A 19913-nucleotide genomic window follows, 5' to 3' on the forward strand; every position below is an offset into this window, starting at 1 on the left:
TCTAAATTTAGATCTTCCCTTAGCAATTCAATAAACTGATATTGAAATAAGATTCTTACAAAATTCAAATCATGCACGTTTTACTTCATTTCAGTCAGTTCACTAAAATAATAGGCATTTTCTCATTAAATGGTTTTGGCGCCTGGTCGAATAGACGCCGAGTGTAAAGCATATCTGAACTGCACAGACGACCGTCAGTCCCATGGTTTTTCTTGCACGGACTGCCAAGAGGCACTGTCCTGACACATCCTACACAACACATTCTGCCAATTCTGTCGATACATACCTCAGTATCTGTCGATATTGCCTCACAGCCGAACCCCTTGAGGTGACAAGACCTGTCGGTAGCTCGATATGTGTTTAGTTTCCTCAACTCATTTCAATGTAAATACATTCTGACCTTTCTCATGTGCACCTGTACATCCCGCCAGACAGTGTAAGTCTCCAGGGTTCCTACTGGAAAAGTTAGTGAAGAAACAAGACGGCTGACATCAGATATGTGATCATTAAATGGTAACTGTGAGACATGTGTCAGTGCATTTGAACCAGTTACAAACATGAGGATGAATATTCATAGAATATGTTGAATATTGTGAATAAGATATCGAATTCTTTTGAACCTTTGTTCGAAGGGGTATTCAGCAACCGATGATTGATGCAAAAGGTGACTTACTGGATGAAATGGTCAGGCTTGTTGACTTAATTGATCCATATCATTCCAACCCTATTGCGTAGATCAATGCTCGTAACGCCAGTCACCAGATTGTGAGTGAGTTTAGTTTTACGCCGCACTGGCAATATTCCAACTGTATGGCAACGGTCTGTAAATAATCAAGTCTAAACCAGACAATCCAGTGATCACCAACATGAGCATCGATCTGCGCAACTGGGAACCGATGACATGTGTCAACCATGTCAGCGAGTCTGACCACCCGATCCCATTAGTCGCATCTTACGACAAGCATAGTCGCCTTTTATGGCAAGTATGGGTTGCTGAAGGCCTATTCTACCCCGCGGCCTTCACGGAACAGTCACCAGATTGTCTTGATCATATGCAGAAAAACGTCAAACAATGCGGGTAGAACAATAGACTAGAATCCGAACTTCGAATATGTCGTAAGGTTTAAGTATAAACCTTTAGATCGATCCTTGTCCTTTCAGTGAAGAACATACACATACGTTCTTTATGGAGTATTGCAATATGAAAATTGTAAAATTAACCTATTAAACATAATTGCTCTTGAATAAGACTGAAACAAACAACCCGAATCAAATCGTTTTGAGTTACATGGCCCATATGGTAGAGGTGGTTAAGTTGTTGAAGTGTTCGATCATCACGCCAAAGCCGAGTCGAATCTCCCTTATGGGTACTACGTTTGGTATTGCATGAATGTTGCCCAAACTCGCCCGTGTTAAACTCGCGTTAAACCAAACTCGCTGATTCACTCACAAAATCAATTAAAAATGTCAATATCATTACTTAGGCGTGGCCCACTGCGACTCTCAAAGATTCTCTGTCAATACGTTAAGAATGTGAACAGCCTTTGACCACTCCACGTGTAACAAAAGCGAGGATTGGTCGTGGAATGCAATATCGAACCAAGCCTTTTATTTATCAGTACCTTAGAACCGAACGACTTTCATGTATACCTCTAAGTGTAGATGACTCGCTGGTTGACGTAACAACCCTCGACAAGGTGCTCATCTCATACCCAAACCTACACACGTGGTCAATAATCGCCATTACGCACGTATTGTCAGCTCCGTTCCACTACCGAAAAGAGAAGTGTATTTGATGTCGTAATCGATCATTCCTTACGTGAATGCAAGGGCCCCGTGCAGAGCGCAAGCATGCGCAGTAGCGCTCCCAGCAAGCCCTCTATCACGTGGAAGGTGGCATTTTGATTTCATCTTCCTCTTCAAGTGAACGCGTTAAGTAATACATCTCAGTTGGCCTCACTCCGATACAACATGGGGCAAATAAGTGGAGATTTTAAATCTCTCGCAAGATTAGCTAGAACGTTAACATTCATGGGCGTTTTTTCATTGTGTCCATTTACGCATCATTTCTGACTAACTGGAACTTCTTCAAGAACCATATCCTTCACGACAGTTAATCCGCATCTGAACATGCGTGAAAGCAAACGTTAGCAAAGATCATATGGCCTCGTTTGTTGTAGAATCATTTTTTGTACCATCGTTCAAAGATCCTGGCTCACGTAAGACTGACTGTCGTTGAGGTTTTATTGACGATTTATTGATATCAGCCTTGACCACCTGCATTTAACAATTGACGTCAGTCCTATAAAGCATTGCCTTACTACTTGATCGGTTCTACATCGCATGAGCAGTTACCTGATGGACTTCAAATTAATTTATAAATATGGATTGTCCAAAAACGCGCTGATGTTGATATTACGTTCGACTATATAGTGGCAGTTATTTCAGTTGATAGTTTTATCGTTCCCAAACCGGCGTAGTTGATGCCAATCATATAACTAAGCTTCAATAATTTATCTCAATCAAATATCCGATTCCATGAATTTACGGTTTGAAGAATGGTTAGAATCAATACAGCTGCCCGTTGCTGAATACCGAGATATGCCAAATCGGGGTGCGTCAACAAAGGCTTCTGTGTCCCTCATTCTAATATGTCCATGATGGAATGTGTCCATGTGTCATCCAGGCCGTGTCCATCAAAAATGCGTTTTGATTTCGCGTCAGATCACATATTCCAAACGCGAGAAAGTCGGTAAAAACAACCCACCGTTATCGACGTCAGACGAATGATTGCACACACTCGCCCGGCGTGGATTGCATTGCTCTTTCCTAAAGTAGCAAAAGGTTAATTCGACGAAATTTTCACTCAGCCGATAGCTGAGGGATGTGATTGAACATAATGAGGAAATGGGAGGGTTTCCTGGGTAATGTGTTTGGGTCAAACACCTCTTCACATGCTGCTGACCTGACAACTTATGATCATGTATGATGGCGCTACTCATCATGATAAGAATAGTGATGATATAGCAGATTATTCGTAACAGTCATGCGGAAGCTTTATTGAGTAACATGGCCTCGCAAGGATGTCCACGATGCGGAAAGGGCAATTACCGTACGACTCTCAAAAAGCGCCGGTTGCAGCATTTCAGGAATACAGTTCTGTACAAGCTCTCCACTCATTTCTCAGTGTGCCAAGACGCTGATTGGAATGAATGTTTTTGTTGTCGGATGCTAATGGGATTTTGTAGGTTCAGTTGCTTTAAACAACCTTTTCGAACGATCACGCTGCGATTTTTGTATTATTTTTCCCGATATAACGACAAACGTTAACTTGTTTCCACACATTTAAGATAATACCTTATTCTTATCGGTACAAAAATAGACACAGTTAAATTATTAAATAATGATATTCTTCAACAGTGCGTCTTTCGTGTTTCAGAAACGTAAATAGTTTAACCTTTCATATTGTTTTTTTAAAGTGAATACGATTAACATTGAGCCTATCATACTACCTGAAATGAGATGTCGAAGTTTTTTTGTTTTCAACAAGAACATATAACGTTCCCTGATGAAACAAATATCCACTTACTAGCTGTTCTTAATAGATAATAGTTTCAAAGAAGATATTAATAACTAAGTGTATTCATGACAATCTGTTTATTCAACTCCAGGGCATATGTTCTGTCCTCAAATAGCTAAGCTACTTGGACGTGACAACAGATATCACTAAGAATACCCGCTGAAGCTGATTGTGTTTTGCTGCAGTCGACAAGCCTCGCCAGTTTTCTTTGCTAGACATCGTTAAGACAAGCTAATAGCCAAATCGCCTTACGACACATCAAAGCAAGTTTTATTCTAGTGTGTTATTAGTGTCTCTGGGCATTCTGTCACGCAAGACAGGGAACGTTTTACGTTATTAACTAAGTGACGTTATAACTCCCTGCCATCGTCGACCACACAGTTTAGCATTTAGTGAAAAAACACATGACATTAGTTCGATTTAGGTTGTCATTTGAATATAATGTATTTTCGTGAAGTAGTGAAGTTTTGAAAGCGGTTTACAAGGGGCATTGCACTACTTACATGGTTGAAGAATTATGAACAATTGAAATACTGCATACAGTTTGAATACTAGCAGTTCGAATATTACGAGCAGTTGGAATACTAGCAGTTCGAATACTACGTGAGTTCAAATATACCCTACGCCACTTCAGAATAGTGCACATATTTTTAACAGTACGTACAACTCGAATGGTATGTACGTTGGCAGTGATTTCAGGTCATATTACATCCATCACGCAAGAACGCGGCCAATTTACACAGCTATACGTAAACAGGAAGAGATGTCTCGTTTCTGGATTATGCTTAGCAAGAGACGGGGTTTGGATGACGGTAAAACAATTATATACTGCAGAATACCTGCTGGCGATAATAGTTTCTGTAAAATATGGAGTCTGAACTAGACAATCCAATGATCAACAATATGAGCATCTAACTACACAAATTGGAATACGATGACACGTGTCAACCAAATCTGCGAGCCTGATCCCGTTAGTCGCTTCTTACGACAAGCATGGGTTGCTGAAGCCCTTTTCTGACCCAAGTCTTAACGAGTTGGGATAACAGTGGACGAGTACTGTCACTGCATCCAGCGTCTAAAAGGTTAAAACTGTTTTCCTTTCCTGAAACACGATAGACGCACGAATATGGGTAGAATTTAATAATTCAACAACATGTATCTATTTTGTAGCGAAACAAATGTGTTATCTAAATATGTTCACACAAGTTAAGGTTTGTCGTTATATTGAGAAATAGCAATACATTGCACCCATCTTCGTCACACATGTTGCTCATAGTGCCGATTATTTGTTTGAGGTGTGGCATGGGAGGACTTGTTGCTGACTACTGAAAGTCCACTCACTCACTCACTCACTCACTCACCCACCCACCCACCCACTCACTCACTCACTCACTCACTCACCATACATACGGTAGTTGGGACGGTCTGGTAACCTCGTTATTAACGCGTTCGTTCGTCAGGCCGAAGACCCTAGTCCTATTTCCCACAAGGGCACAACATGTACAGCCCATACCTGGTGTTCCCCGCTCCGATATGCAAAGCGTTAGTTCTTCACGCGGAAGACCTCGGTTCGATTTCCGACCATTCCTGGTGTTCCTTGACATTGTTGGAATATTGCTGAAAGCGAAGTAAAACCACAGTCGCTCACTTACCCGTGCAAAATCATACTTGAAGAATCATAATTACTTTCGATATAGATCATTCAAGCGTACGTTATGGATCAAAGTAAGATGTATTCCTTAATGAAAACGATTATGTAACTTCACAAGGCACCTCTACAAACAAACATAGATTCCACAGAGGCAGTCCTGATAGCTAGTACATATTCACACCTCTATTAGGATTGTCGGGCATATCTTGCGCGTCAAGGATGATTAAAGGGTTGTGGCAAGAATGTTCCAATTAATAAGTTAAGTTCTTGTAAAATCACTAACTGAGTTAACTGTTGCTATAAGGGTCGACAAGACCCACTGGAGGTGTGCGCGTGGCTGACCATTTAGTTGCTTACATTGCGTTAATGATCGGGTCTTGTTGAACGTGATCATTAAAATGGATGGACTGCCTCGCCTCTTTGATGAAACCCTCATTGCTCCCACAGAACCGCTAATACACCTCGCCTTGTCACAGTCGGAGAGTTAATGGCGCAACCTCGCGCTCGGGAATTCACTGCACCTTCATCCGATAATTAACTATTGTTCGCAAGTCAAAGAATTTCATCCGCAAAACGGTTCCGAGTGCCCCGGGGCCTAGCTCTCCTGAAACGTGACCTGTGAGGTTCGTAGATTTATTCTTAGGGGCATGATTTACTTGGAGCAAATGAAAAGATGTTTACAACAGAATTATCGTTGTCCTGGCAACTGAAATCGATAATATCGTTACTCAACCAATATGTAATGGTGTTGGTATCCATTTCGAATTAATTTTGATGACAAATCTCTGACCGTCTTGTATGTCAAGCAGGACTGGGTGGGAGGTTCGAGCGTTAAATCAACGTTGAACCTCCGCTTGTTGAAATACAAAAAAAAGTACGCATTAAAATCAAAATCTAATTCGTTTTCCGGGGATCCTAAATAAACTGCCGCGAGTGACTCAGATATATGGCGTTTCTTCAACCAAAAGTATTGATTATAGGGTTGTTTAAATGTCACATCACATGATGCGGCTTTATTGGTCAGAGGTCACAAGACAACGTAGTATCATTAAGATTTAGAACATAACACGGTATCAGCACAGTACACACTTGACGGCCTTTGTACGTCATTGCACCGCTCAATATAGACTGTTATAAATATTAAAGTCACAGTAGATATACGTATGCACAGTTAACTACAAATTTAATTGTTATCCTTGGGCATTTGTTATCATCGTTATACTACACTTGCAGACATATCTATAACGGGACAGGGTGTTCAAGCTCGCTGGCGTACTTGATGCTTATCCCAATTGCGTAGATAGCGGCTTATGGCGTCGATCACTGGATAGTCTGGTCTTACAGTCATAAAACTGGATTGTTCCGTTAAATAACAAGCTATAGGTACACAGAAATATGTCATATGTGTCTATTGCATGAATACGTAACACCTGCGATAGTATATAGAATTATACCCCACGTTGATATATCATATTGAATTGGACCAGCATTGATTGTACGTATACAGAATTAGACCATATGTGTATAGCAATACAAAATTGAACCAGCGTTCAGTATTCGCAGACAGGATTATACCCCGCGTTGGTATATCGTACAGAATTAGGTTGATTGTTCGTGTACAGAATTATACCCCACGTTGATATATCTTACAGAGTTAGACCAGCATTGATTGTACGTATACAGAATAAGGACAGCGTTGATATATACACACAATTGAATCAGCGTTGATTATGCGTAGTCACTATACAGAATAACACCACATGTTGGTGTATGTATGCAAAATTCTACAACATGTTGGTATGTGTAATCCTATATTTATACCAGCGTTGATATAGATTTATACCAGTGTTGATATGTGACAACAGAATTATACCAGCGTTAACATAACTAATCTCATACATGCAGGGGTGTACCATACGTTACTATAAGTAATCATTTGCATAATATTCATTTATGTATAACTAAATATACCATGCCACGCTTGAGTATACGTATGCAGTATGTCATACACACTAACGCAGCTGTGCTTGAACAGATAAACATCCATACATACTCGCACAGGAGGACAAGACAACGGCACAGGCCACAGGCATTATGACAATTAACATCACAAAGCATATGGTCTACACGGACATGATATATACTGTTAGAATGATGGAGTCTCTTCCAGTGATGGTTACGCCCCTGTGCAACGGAAACCAGATGTTGCATGCGCTGGCGGAACCTCGCTGATAGCGGGCCGATACACGATAGCAGTTATGTTTGCTTGTTACACTTTCACTAACCCGTGATATCGCATGCGTAACGTCGGTAGCATCATTACGCGCTATAGCAAATTGCGGCCTGGAGATCTGGGTATTCAATGCAGGCGTGAGACTTTAGATATCAATCTAGGTCTGCTCTTCACTTCACTGTGAAGAGTATATTTATTCCGACATCACATTGCCATGCCATAATTTCCCCATGTCTGGAACACGTACTAATGGGCTAGGACTAGCTTTGGACAAACTGGACAATTCTACGGTGAAGGTCGGGTGACCAATATATTATTGATGCGCAATTTGTATCCGGGGCGTACAAATTATGGATTTACCGATATGTCTAGTTCTGACAAGGTTGTATGTAATGTCTGGGTTACGATGGCCAAGTCAGTCAAGTCAGTCAACTTAGTGAAGTCGGTCAACTTAGTGAAGTCGGTCAAATTAGTGAAGTCAGTCAACTCAGTCAACTTAGTGAAGTCGGTCAAGTTAGTGAATTCAGTCACGTTAGTGAAGTCGGTCAAATTAGTGAAGTCAGTCAAGTGATATCAGCAGGGTTAGTAAAGTCGGTGAAGTGAGTCAAGTCTACCAAGTTATATGTCGGTATCAATGACTGACAAGGTTAATTACACGATGTCTAATGCAGACCTTGTATCTACATAATGCTGTTGAAGTATATGGATCATATTTAGTAGATACTCAATGATACACTCGGGTTCATTCACCTTCCTCATTTGTCAACACGCAGCTGATGACCTTCAACACATACTATCTGTTACGGGCAAATCTGAAAATAAAGTATTGTTATGTATCACAGACTAATGGGTTGTCTCGGATTTGACATAACTGACGACATGCCGAAAGTTTACAACCACATTTGATTTTGATTCAACATAAAGTTATTCGATGAAGATGTGTTTCAAAGGGCATCTTAGCTGTACTTTGTTGATTAGGTTTGAGAGTGTTTCAGCAACTGATTCCCGCACAATTATGCCGGAGTTTCTTGGGGGTCAGGTCCAGGTTTCATGTGTATATTCTTTTGCTCGTCAGTTTAGTTCCCAAAATGCATTTAACATCAGGAAACTATGAAAAGAAATCGATTGTAAATAACTGGAAGGCAGGCATTTTGTTGGGGAATTTCAACCTCAGAGAAATGTACTGAGAAAGATACAAGTTTCATAACAATCTAAACTATTACTGCAAGGAAGGTCTGTAAATATAAAACAACAGCATGGATTTTTCTGTCCCGGGGGCGAGGAAATGTTACCGAGGTAAGCCTCATGAGACTGAGTTAGTGTCTTCCAAATCTGTGGCAAAATGGTTCTGTGAGATTCAGAAATACATCGAGCTCTTTTCTATTTTACAGGCAGTCCATACTTTCCCGATGGCCACAACGTCTCGGAGACAGTGACGGTGTCAACAAAACGTCTGGAACTATACTGCCCCGCGCAAGGATACCCTGTTCCTAAGGTGATATGGTTAGCGGAAGGAGTTCGGTTAAACAACAGCAAGGAAACGCAGTTCTTATCTTATGGCGGCGTCACCTCAGCTGTCTTACGTATTGAGCGTTATTTACCAGAAATCGGTGAAAGGTTTGTGTGTGAAGCCTTCAACCAACAAGGTCGGACTCGAAGAACATTTGAAATAATGTTTGTAAATTCTGCTCAAACCATTCATGCTGTCGACGTGGTGTTTGTTCTGGCTCTTCTCGTGTCTATATCATTAAATCTCAAAGGGTTTCAAAGCTGAATTGCACGAGAATGAAAGACAATGTTATGGACTGCGAGAGCCACGCTTACAGTGAGTGTTTAATGTGTATGGTATAACAAGACGTGTGAGTGTAAATGTTGAAAACCGGAAGTCATCTGTGCTATTTTTGTGGTCATGTGATTCCATAGCGGCCTTGACCCCTGTATGCTTTGGATCTAGATACCGGAAGCTTGCACAATGAAGGGCGCCACCTGGCGAACTTCTTTATAGGTTCATCTTGTGTGACGAACGAACCAGATGGGAAGTGTTACCAGCCTCTTGAAGTACCATGGCAAAGGTAACCGGCAAGGATTTGATCCAAGACAAGCTTTGAACATCAGTGTCAGCCTATGGGAGGCCGGCAGGAGCATGTCAAACATGGCCTCCACGAAAGACAATAGTATGTTAGTAGTGAATAGCCTATCGTATTAATTATGTAAATACATTAAATAAGGAGGTTAGAATGGGAAAGCCCATTTAAAATTGAATGTTTCACAGATGTCATACTGTAAAATAATGTGTACGGTTCAGATGTACATAATTGATCGCACGTGTTTGTATAGCGTGTCTATAAGGTAATTTATTCTTGTTTGTCCTTCTAATATTGACTACAGTGTACATGGTGAAGCGGATGACGCTGTCAGGTGTTTCCATGCATACATGCTCGTGATTGATTGCACTTAGAGTTATTATTTCCAGTGAAGGAGGTGCGGTGTCGTGAATATGTGTGAGCAGCAATGATATTTATTATAACGGCATAGTATTGATATGTGATCATATACACTGGCTGGACATTTAGAATACATAGATCACATATTACGGTCAAAATAGAACAACTTGGAATAAAGAGGTACAAACAGACCGTGTCTGTCATACAGACGCTGAAACAATAATATATCCAAGAAGGCCCATGCAAGTCTTGATTTGTGTATAGTTTCATGAAAATTCTTCTTAAAATGAAGAAAGTTCCTAGGCTCCTGATTCTGATATATTGATATAATTCAGGAACGTTTTTCTGTAAAATATGTTCATTGCAGAGACTAGATGTTAGTCTAGAACAGTTCATTTTGCAGAGTTACTCCCTTGGGTTTGCCAGGCGACTGTGACCAGTGGTTCTATTCCCAGATTCACCCTGATTATGTGTTTGGTTTGTCATGACCATAATTTCGGTGTAATACTAACAGTTAAGATCTGTGTCATCTTGCTTCTTTCCCACGAGCAGACAGGTCGTATGAAAGCTGAAACACTGTTGAACTCGGCGTTTCAACGCAATGCTATTCACATTGAATACCTAGAAACTGACGTTATCATCAGGGAACAACGTATCAATACAATTAAGCATTGACAGAATCTCAATCTGCTGAAACCTTCAGGGATTTTTGTAGCCAACTTCCATTCCAGAATACGATACAACGCCCCCCAGGCTGTCATTACCAAGTCAGTATTCACACCCGTACGTCAATAATGAAAGTGGTGTAAGATTTTATACTTCTCCCGCAGACCGTATCTTAAAACAGAACTTGTCTTGTCAGGTTGCGCCTGGTGGCGTCTGTGCCATCATTAGACTGCCTTGGCCGCATTGATTAACCACGGCTTACGCACCATTCGTAAATGACCTCTTTAGTAAGCTTATCTCGTAAGGCGATTAGGCTAGGCGGAAAGTGATGTTGGGATCATTAAAACATCCATGAAAGCCAGAAATTCACTTGAGGGTTTAGCAGATTAAGTCGCGGTGTATGGGACTCCTTAAACACCCAGATACCTCGTACTGCAATGTTTTTGTTTGAATTTTTAGACGACGTTTAGATTTACTGTTAAGCTTTGTGTTAGATTCCGCTTACGTCTACGTCGGTTTGTGTGAAATCATTCTCAACGTCATTTTGAGTGTAGGGACTGTCAACGGATTTCCAATTTTACGTTTACGTTGTAACAAGAGGTTAATCTTCCGATCAAAGATTAAACCAGGATTAAGCATACTGAACAATAATGTTTTTCTTCTCGTATTCAGTGCATTGATTATAAAGGACAAGCCGCTTACGAACTGATGCTACACTTTCGAACCAGCATGCAGTACTTAAACCGCCTCCCCGTGTTAAAGGGAACAGATTGTAAAGCGTAGGTAAACCCTAGTTGGAAAGCCCTGAAAGCAGGCACGACCATGACTAATTGTTCGTGGCAGGGCATTTACTGACAAGAGGACGAGCCTAGTCCCGAGGGGAAGGTTGCAATTTATAAATTGGCTGAATGCAGTGCGTGCAATAAATTAGATCTGTTTTCCCTATCACCCGACCAGTCATTATTGGGCAGTGTGGTCCAGCAGGGCGAATATACACGCCTTCAGGAATACAGCTACTTTCATGACGGTTACTTGCCTTCCCCGTTGTAGTCTGATGCGAATTCCATATACATTATACCGTTGAAGTTAATACCGTTACTTTAAACCGTTGGATGCAGATGTAGTACAGGCGTCCCCGTCTCCCTCTGTTTACAGTGGTGTCAGCATTTCCTCTCAGTGCTGCTAACTTACGAAGGAAAGGCGCAAAAAATGCGCTATCACACGAGGACACGTTTGACCTTCGAGAAAATTGTCCTATATTTAAGTATGTTGTGTAATCGTGGACATACATTTAGTTATATCTGATAGACATCGGTCCACACCGCTAATAGCCGGAATGTGATCGTCAAATTATCCGAATGTTGTGGCAGTTATCTGGTGTAATGCCTGACAGTAATTCATTTCAGCAACACTTGTTTCTGGAACCCATAGAAGTGCACAGTAATATGGCTGCGCTGGAACGTCGGTTGGAAATTAGCAAAGGAAAAAGTGAAAACTTCCATTTTTGATTTAAACTTGCTTCACGTTTAGCGGCTGTGTTGCACTGAGAAGTCGATGCGTCGTCTTTTTCAGCTCTTTGTTGACGATTTCAGTTTTTCGGACTAACAACGACGGAGTAATGAGGAGTATTTTCCGAAATATTCATCCATAAAAAAGTAAGAATAGGAGTTACAGAAATGGGAATCGTGTTCTTAGATGTGTGTCGGCAAATTGCTCAATGCCCTTCTGTTTCCGTGTCCTGGTTCACCTCTACGACTGCATGTATGCCGGGCTCTGTGATGTAAATAAGTCCTGTCGATGTAAGTATTATCACCATGTAATATATCATGTTGTACAAAGGTACCATCCACTTCCGTCCTCGACCGCTTAGAGCGGAAGTTGTCACATACATCCTGTCGCGTGGATGATGTCACAGTTGTCACGTGACTCGGTAGTGGTTTTCTTTCATATTGCACGTAGTGTTCTTAGAAGTATACCATTATGTATATGATCAAGCGCGTCTTTGTAAATATTAAAACGGAATTAATTTGACACGTGTCATGGTTTTACGGGGGAAGTTGCCGTATTGGGTATCGGAAATACGTATTTCCTGTCATTTGGGTAAACAGCCTGCTTGTTGGGACACAGCAATACTATGTTCCATATGACTTTCAAATATAGGTTATGTTGCTTTACAGTCACGTCCTTGCCAAGTAGTGTATTCAGCAATTGTTATGTGTCTAGCCTGAAACCCAGATAAAATATGTTTCAATCTATCAATTAAACCCAGATTATATATGTTTGTATTGTTTTACTCTTCTTGCGTTATGAACTTACAGAGTTGCGCCCCTTACCTATGTCAGTATCCACGTGTCCCAATACCCGATTTGTCATAATAACAAGCGATGTGTTTTTAGCATCAAATAATTTCCGGGCTCACAAAAGCAACAAACATCTGAAGCTCGCATCTTCCCTCTCCCATTCGCTGACATAAAGTGCAGTAGTTGAAACACTGTTATTACTCATAGCTCACAAAATAACTCTCATTTGTTTGGGCAGATTAAGTTTTAGTTTCTGTTTTCTGTTCTATATAACACAGCAGTTAATCGCATTTAAAATGTTGGAAATTCCATCGGCGAGCCGTTACAATTAGATAATTGACGGCACCTCTTCAGACAGAATTTAGGCTATCTTCATCAAGCACCTGTACCAATCTAATGGATAATTTTGACCCTTAATTACATGTATGAAAGCAATGAGTTAGAACCTCCAAACCGTTAAATCACCATAAATTTCCATATATAGTGATAGTAATAAATATTGCAGCAGTGACATATCGACCGGTAATTGCTGCCCCTCCAATGAGGGAGCAGCCTTCAGCGCGACAGTGTGGCTGGGACTCACGATACTGAGAGACGCTTGTTAACACTTGCCTATGATGTGTAGACACATATATCACCGATGTGTGTAACCGTGTCTATTTCAAATGTCACATTAAGCTCTCCATGCGATACCTTCAGACTTTTTGCTGAAACCAATAACGAAATTGCAAAAATACCCGGCAAAAAATACATTGTTGAATTTGATCATCAGTTGCATTCATTCTCAGAATGTTATGCTGAGAAACTGTAAACATGTAAAATACTTGTTATCTACATCACCATCGAATAACCATTTCCGTTTGCTTCCTGTATAACCGTCATCAAATATCGGTGTATGGTTTTTTCCGGTATTTAATCTATGATTTTTAATTTTTTTTGTGGATACTCATGTTTCATAAATGTTTAGCTTGCAGTATGTAAACAACTTCATAATGATGTGACTCAGAAGTCTCCCTTGAAGCGTTAGGCATTATCTCCACTGATAAATTTGCTAAATTCACCAATGACGGGAGTTCATCAGTGCTGATTTCGTAACGTATTTTAGCAGATCATTATTTTCTGTTTTCAATTCTGAAGAGAACAGGATCCGGTAATGCGGGTTTGAATCCACGATGCGCCCAACTGAGATCTGAGGTTGTACCTTTTTTTCAGGGTTGAATATCAAAGCTCTGTGCCATTGTATCATTTTCCTTCAACATGGAATTAACATGCCGTGTGTGATATATTGATAAATGGAGTGTTAAAACGCTCGACTTACGTATTTCTGTACGGTTTGCTCGTTCCTCTGGATATAGGGAGGTGGGTAGCTTAATGGTTAAAGTGTCCGCATGTTGAACTGAAGACACGGGGTCGATTCCCAAATGGGCACAATATGTGAAGCCCATATCTGGTGTCCCCCGCCGTGATATTGCTGGAATGTTGCTAATAGCGGCGTAAAACCATACTTACATCCCTGGACATTCCGTCATCCAGAACTGATAAGTGGACAGACCGATGTTACGGACTGATAGACTGATGGTCCTCACAGTACTTCACTCGGCCATTGTCTGTTTAGCCTTTACTGTAAACATTTGCTGCTTTACTACACACACATACGGGTGTACTTGTAGGTCAAGTTTTAAGATGAGAATGGATAGTTTTAAAACATACGTTTACTTCACATATAGGCTAATAATAACAAACTGTAAGGTTCAGTCTTAACTTGATACTGACAGTTTTATATTTGTAGATTTTAGTTTTATATCTTATTTGTTTAATCATATTGCGAACTTCTATAGTTAGCCTTAATTTAACATTTCCAAGTTTTGTTAAGACGTGATGTTTTACAAACTTCCAATGCAGATATTGTCTGATATACACAAGCTCATGTACAAACATATTTGGTGAAGAATTCCTGTCACATGCACCAACATTCCACATGTATCATACGTGTAGCAGAATGGCTAGAAGTAGAATTTACGCTGTGGTTTTAAATGTGCTTTTTCAGGATAACGTGCGGTTGTGAAAGGGGAGCTAACCCTGGTCTTTCCCGTGACTTATAGGGCGCCATTATGCCGTTACATCTTAACCATTATCATATTGTGTGGAATCTGCGAACAATGTGTAGCTTCTTTTTTAATTTAAAAACTCTGACAAATATGTCATTTCATGTAATCAAATGTAATCTATGTAACACCAAGCCTTATAAAACGAATTAGTGTGTTTTGCCTGTTTCTTGTTAGATATGTTTGTACATGTGTATTATAGCAACGTAATGGTTACAGTCTAACTTATTTCTGTATGTTGTACAGATGCTTTTGTGTAAATATTGTATACAATAGTCACGAGTATCACCTTACGTCATCATGGTGACCCCGAATCTGCTAACAATAATGTGAATGTGGTGAGAGAACGGGGGTTGCTGTGACCTTACAATCCCAGCACGTGATGTTTGTCGCTCTGTTCAAACATGCCATCAGTTGTCATCACTGGGGTGAGAGTTCATTAAGGGCAACTATATATAACTTCAATAAGCTTAAATGATACCTATTATATAAGGGACACCCCGTTTGCCGAATTCAAAGAGAATTTTCACACTAACTGGGCATTCCCGCCCATGAAGCTGAATGTCTTTTATTCGTGAATTTCAGTGTGGATAAACGAGTTTCGCAGGAATTGTTTCTCATGATAAGCAGTAATTACTTTGTTACTGTGATTCTCAGATATGACACGTTATATAGTCTCGTTACGCTGGGGGAATACTCTGATGAGTAGCAAACCCAGCGAGTTATAATGTTGATTGAATTTTGTTGACCTCTGGCTTTTATATAGTTTATGATAAGTTCAGTGTATAAGTTCATGATGACCTTAGGCATACAGAGTGTCTCCGTGTCATACAAGACATACGTTCAGAGGGCATTGATGACAGGTTAGGAACACTGTCCTCTTTTAACGACGTAATAGGGGTGATGGAAGTTATCGGTTTAGTTCTCAGGATCCGCTCATGTGTTCGAATCTCGTTTAGCTGTGAAATTTCCCTGATTTCATAGCACCACACTCGTAACACCCAGGCATAACGTCGACCACCATTTTTTCTTTTTAGTTTCGTAGAACATTTAGTTGATATTTGACGGTGAACAAAACCCACCAATTCACACCTGGTGGTACAAAATGAATGTATAAGGGACTCCCCGTATTAAGTTTTAAGAAACTGTCTATTACAATTACACGCTGTGCTTCTGTACCACGTAAGGTTACTGTGTAAGGTTACTGATAATACCAGCATTAGAGTATGTATGCTGTATCAGGGCCACATTGTCTTGCTTTACGGCCCTGACTGAACATAAATATTGTGTATCGTGGCATGTCAATATAATATAGGGTTTCTAAACTGCGAGAATATGCGGGCGTGGTTTGATTCCAGCGTGCATCAGATTTTTGGTGTTGTAGATACACTATCAGCTATGTACCTGTCCCCATGTAGCCTCAAACATACACAAGGCTAATAGTATGTAAAGTTCATATGGTTTTGAGGAAATCTCTTTGCGGTCGGCTGTCATCCTGACGACAGAGTTGTCCTTACGAATGGATAACACAACAGTTCAGGCTTCACGCTGTGCGGCGTTCTCTGTGTTCGTAGGTCTTACCACGCCCTTGACAATCATAGATTCAGCAGCTGTTGTATACTCCACAAGAAGGAGCACTACCGCTCCGCCCAAGTCCGTAGCCCCACCCCAGTGCCCCACCCATGCACTCAGTGCCCCTCCCTTATCTCCAGAAATAATCTAGTTGGTTTGAATGTTATATGCAAACATGTTTGTAAGCAATCAGCCCGTACTGTTTATTCATGTTTTGATTTTGCGAAAGATGCTATTTTTGTATAATAAAGAAAATAAACAAACTCATTGTGTTCTGTTGTGCGTTGATATCAATAGAGACGCTGGATGTCTTTGTAATAGAGGAACCTTTGACAAAACGTATCAACAGAGGACCCCAGGACATGACGTACAGACAGTTGTCACCTTTACATGACGTGCTGACAGAGGACCCCAGGTCATGACCTACTGACAGAGGACCCCAGGTTCAAACCGACTGACAGAGGACCCCAGGACATGACATACTGACAGAGGACTCCAGGACATGACATACTGACAGAGGACCCCAGGTCATGACCTTCTAACGAGGACCTCAGGACATCACCTACTAACAGAGAACCCCAGATCATGACCTACTGAGAGAGGACCCCAGGACATGACATACTGACGAGGACCCCAAGTCATGACCTACTGACAGAGAATCCCAGGACATGACATACTGTCAGAGGACTCCAGGACATGACATACTGACAGAGGACCCCAAGTCATGACCTACTGACAGAGAACCCTAGGACATGACATACTGACAGAGGACCCCCAGAACATGACCTACTGACAGAGGACCCCAGGTCATGACCTACTTACAGAGGACCCCAGGACATGACATACTGACAGAGGACTCCAGGACATGACATACTGACAGAGGACCCCAAGTCATGACCTACTGACAGAGAACCCTAGGACATGACATACTGACAGAGGACCCCCAGAACATGACCTACTTACAGAGGACCCCAGGACATGACATACTTACAGAGGACCCCAGGTTCAGACCTACTTGCAGAGGACCACAGGTTCAGACCTACTGACAGAGGACCCCAGGTCATGACCTTCTAACGAGGACCTCATGACATCACCTACTAACAGAGAACCCCAGATCATGACCTACTGAGAGAGGACCCCAGAACATGACCTACTGACGAGGACCCCAAGTCATGACATACTAACAGAGGATCCCATGACATCACCTACTGACAGAGGACCCCAGGACATGACATACTGACAGAGAACCCCAGGACATGACATACTGGCGATAACCCCAGGTCATGCCCTACTGACAGAGGACCCCAGGTCATGACCTACTTACAGAGGACCCCAGGACATCACCTACTGACAAAAGACAGCAGGACATGACGTACCGACAGAAGACCAAGGAAGAACAGAAACTGTTGTACCTATTCTTACTTTCACTTTGGTAATAGGAAACGACTGCTCTATTAAGAGTGAGTTTGTTTTTCAAGCTTGAATCAACTTACCAGGAATGAGATTAGAGGAAATGGGTTTCAAACACCCTAGTCACGTATGGAATCGAACGCAATACTTGGCGAGCGAATACTTCAACCGTCAAGCTAACACACCGCCCCAGCTTCCACAGAAAGCAGCTGTGGCTGCATGTTGGTATCGAGGACGACTGTATTTTCTTGAACCTTAGGCCACCCATATCCGTAGTAAATGAACTTGAGGAATGACGTGTAATGCAAGATGGTGGTATATGTATGTGCACAGTGATACCAACCCTTCCGTGATATTGCTGGAATATTTATAAATGCGGCATAAAACCACACTCACTCGCTGACCGATTTCCCAAGTTGGCAGAGAAGTTGGAATATGTGAAGCGCTCTTAAAATCACGTGTATTTGTCGATTTTTCAAGGATTCCTCCACTCGGACCTCAAGCGACCCTGTGGTCAGTACGATCAGCTGCATGGATCGGCGATGGACTCAAGCACGCGAGACAAGTTTCACATCACTGACAGCGACAAAGGAGCAATCATGCAATCACGTTTGCACTGAAACTTATCGTCTTATGTGTTTGAATCAAGTGGAAACCATTTATATCATACGTACTGGCATATATAAAGGTCATGTGCATAATTTATAATCCACAGACGTGTAGGTCAGTTATATTTATGCTATCCCACACATCAATATACATCTATAGACCATGTATGGAGTGTATCACATACTTGATTAGCAGCCCTTAAACCAGAATAGTTTTGGAACAATGAGTGGCTTGGCGTTTATGCATTAGTAATCAATCATGGAGATTCAGCACTATAATGTCAAACCTGGGTCTGCTTAAAGTTTCAAAGAATATCTTTGTAATCAACACAATCAACTCATGCTTTAAACGCCCCCTTGCCATTATCTTTCCTCAAGTGTGTCAAGCACTGTACAAAGCATTTGAACTTTCTAAATAATACATGCACGGATCGAAAATAGCAGTCACTTTTGATCACCAATGTTGATAATAGTTTACGTTGTGTAACATACAGTTCAGAGAAGCGTTTAGTATATTCAAAATAATACCTTTTTGAGTGTTAGGTCTAGTTACATGAGGCCCGTGGAGAATCGGGCTATAATTGTCTTCAGCAGCGTATAATTGTCTTCGCAACGTATAATTGTCTTCAGCAATGTATAAATGTCGTAAGAGGCGGGTTGTCAGGTTTGTTGACTAAGCTGTCACACGTCATCACATTTCAGTTGGGTAGATCGATGCTCATGCTGTTGATCACTGGGTGGTCTGGTCAGCACATATCTGAGTGGCGTTAGTAATGAGTCTCAGGTTCACGGCTCATCCAACACACTTATCTAATACCGTGCTCATCTACACACGCGTCAGCCGCTTCCATAAAGATCTAATATTGCTGAGCCCGGCATTAAACAACAAATCAACCAACTATATATATAATCGTGGTACATACATAGACTATGCAGTTCATAGCATTCTACGGGTGGCCCGGTCGTAGTTATTGGTAGCTGTGCCCGTAGGCATAACAAAAACAATGGTAATAGGACCGAACCCCAGCATGGCCCTGCACTTCTTTGAAGAGGTGAACGTGCAGCGTGTTGGTCTTTGGTACCTCAGTATGATGACACGCCATGGTGTAACTGGACTACACAGTGGCGCCATTAAAACAAAACTAGTCAGTCGATCACGTACCCACAGCCAATATAAATAGTGGAAGGAATGTACGTATAACTTAAGTGAATAGTAAAAGCGGCGTAAAACTAAACTCACTCACTCATGTGAATTGCATCCATGAGATCCAAACACCACGCGTGTGAATGGATTCGGGTGTCATGGTTTTCTCACTTTTGTGCCTAGTGTTTAACACGTTTGCT

The 19913-nt window shown here is 41.3% G+C and overlaps 1 protein-coding gene across 1 annotated transcript in view; it reads left to right on the forward strand.

Annotated features, from left to right (window-relative positions):
- Positions 1 to 9345, forward strand: part of LOC137278390 (protein amalgam-like) — a 45996-nt gene extending 36651 nt beyond the window's left edge. Inside the window, exon 5 of the mRNA XM_067810685.1 lies at positions 8856 to 9345. Coding sequence (XP_067666786.1) covers positions 8856 to 9238 — 383 coding nt within the window. The 3' untranslated portion in view covers positions 9239 to 9345. The remainder of the gene's footprint in view (positions 1 to 8855) is intronic.
- The last annotated feature ends 10568 nt before the right edge of the window (positions 9346 to 19913 follow it).

The sequence above is a fragment of the Haliotis asinina genome, chromosome 3 (assembly GCF_037392515.1).
Source record: "Haliotis asinina isolate JCU_RB_2024 chromosome 3, JCU_Hal_asi_v2, whole genome shotgun sequence".
In the NCBI taxonomy this organism is placed as follows: Eukaryota; Metazoa; Mollusca; class Gastropoda; order Lepetellida; family Haliotidae; genus Haliotis; species Haliotis asinina.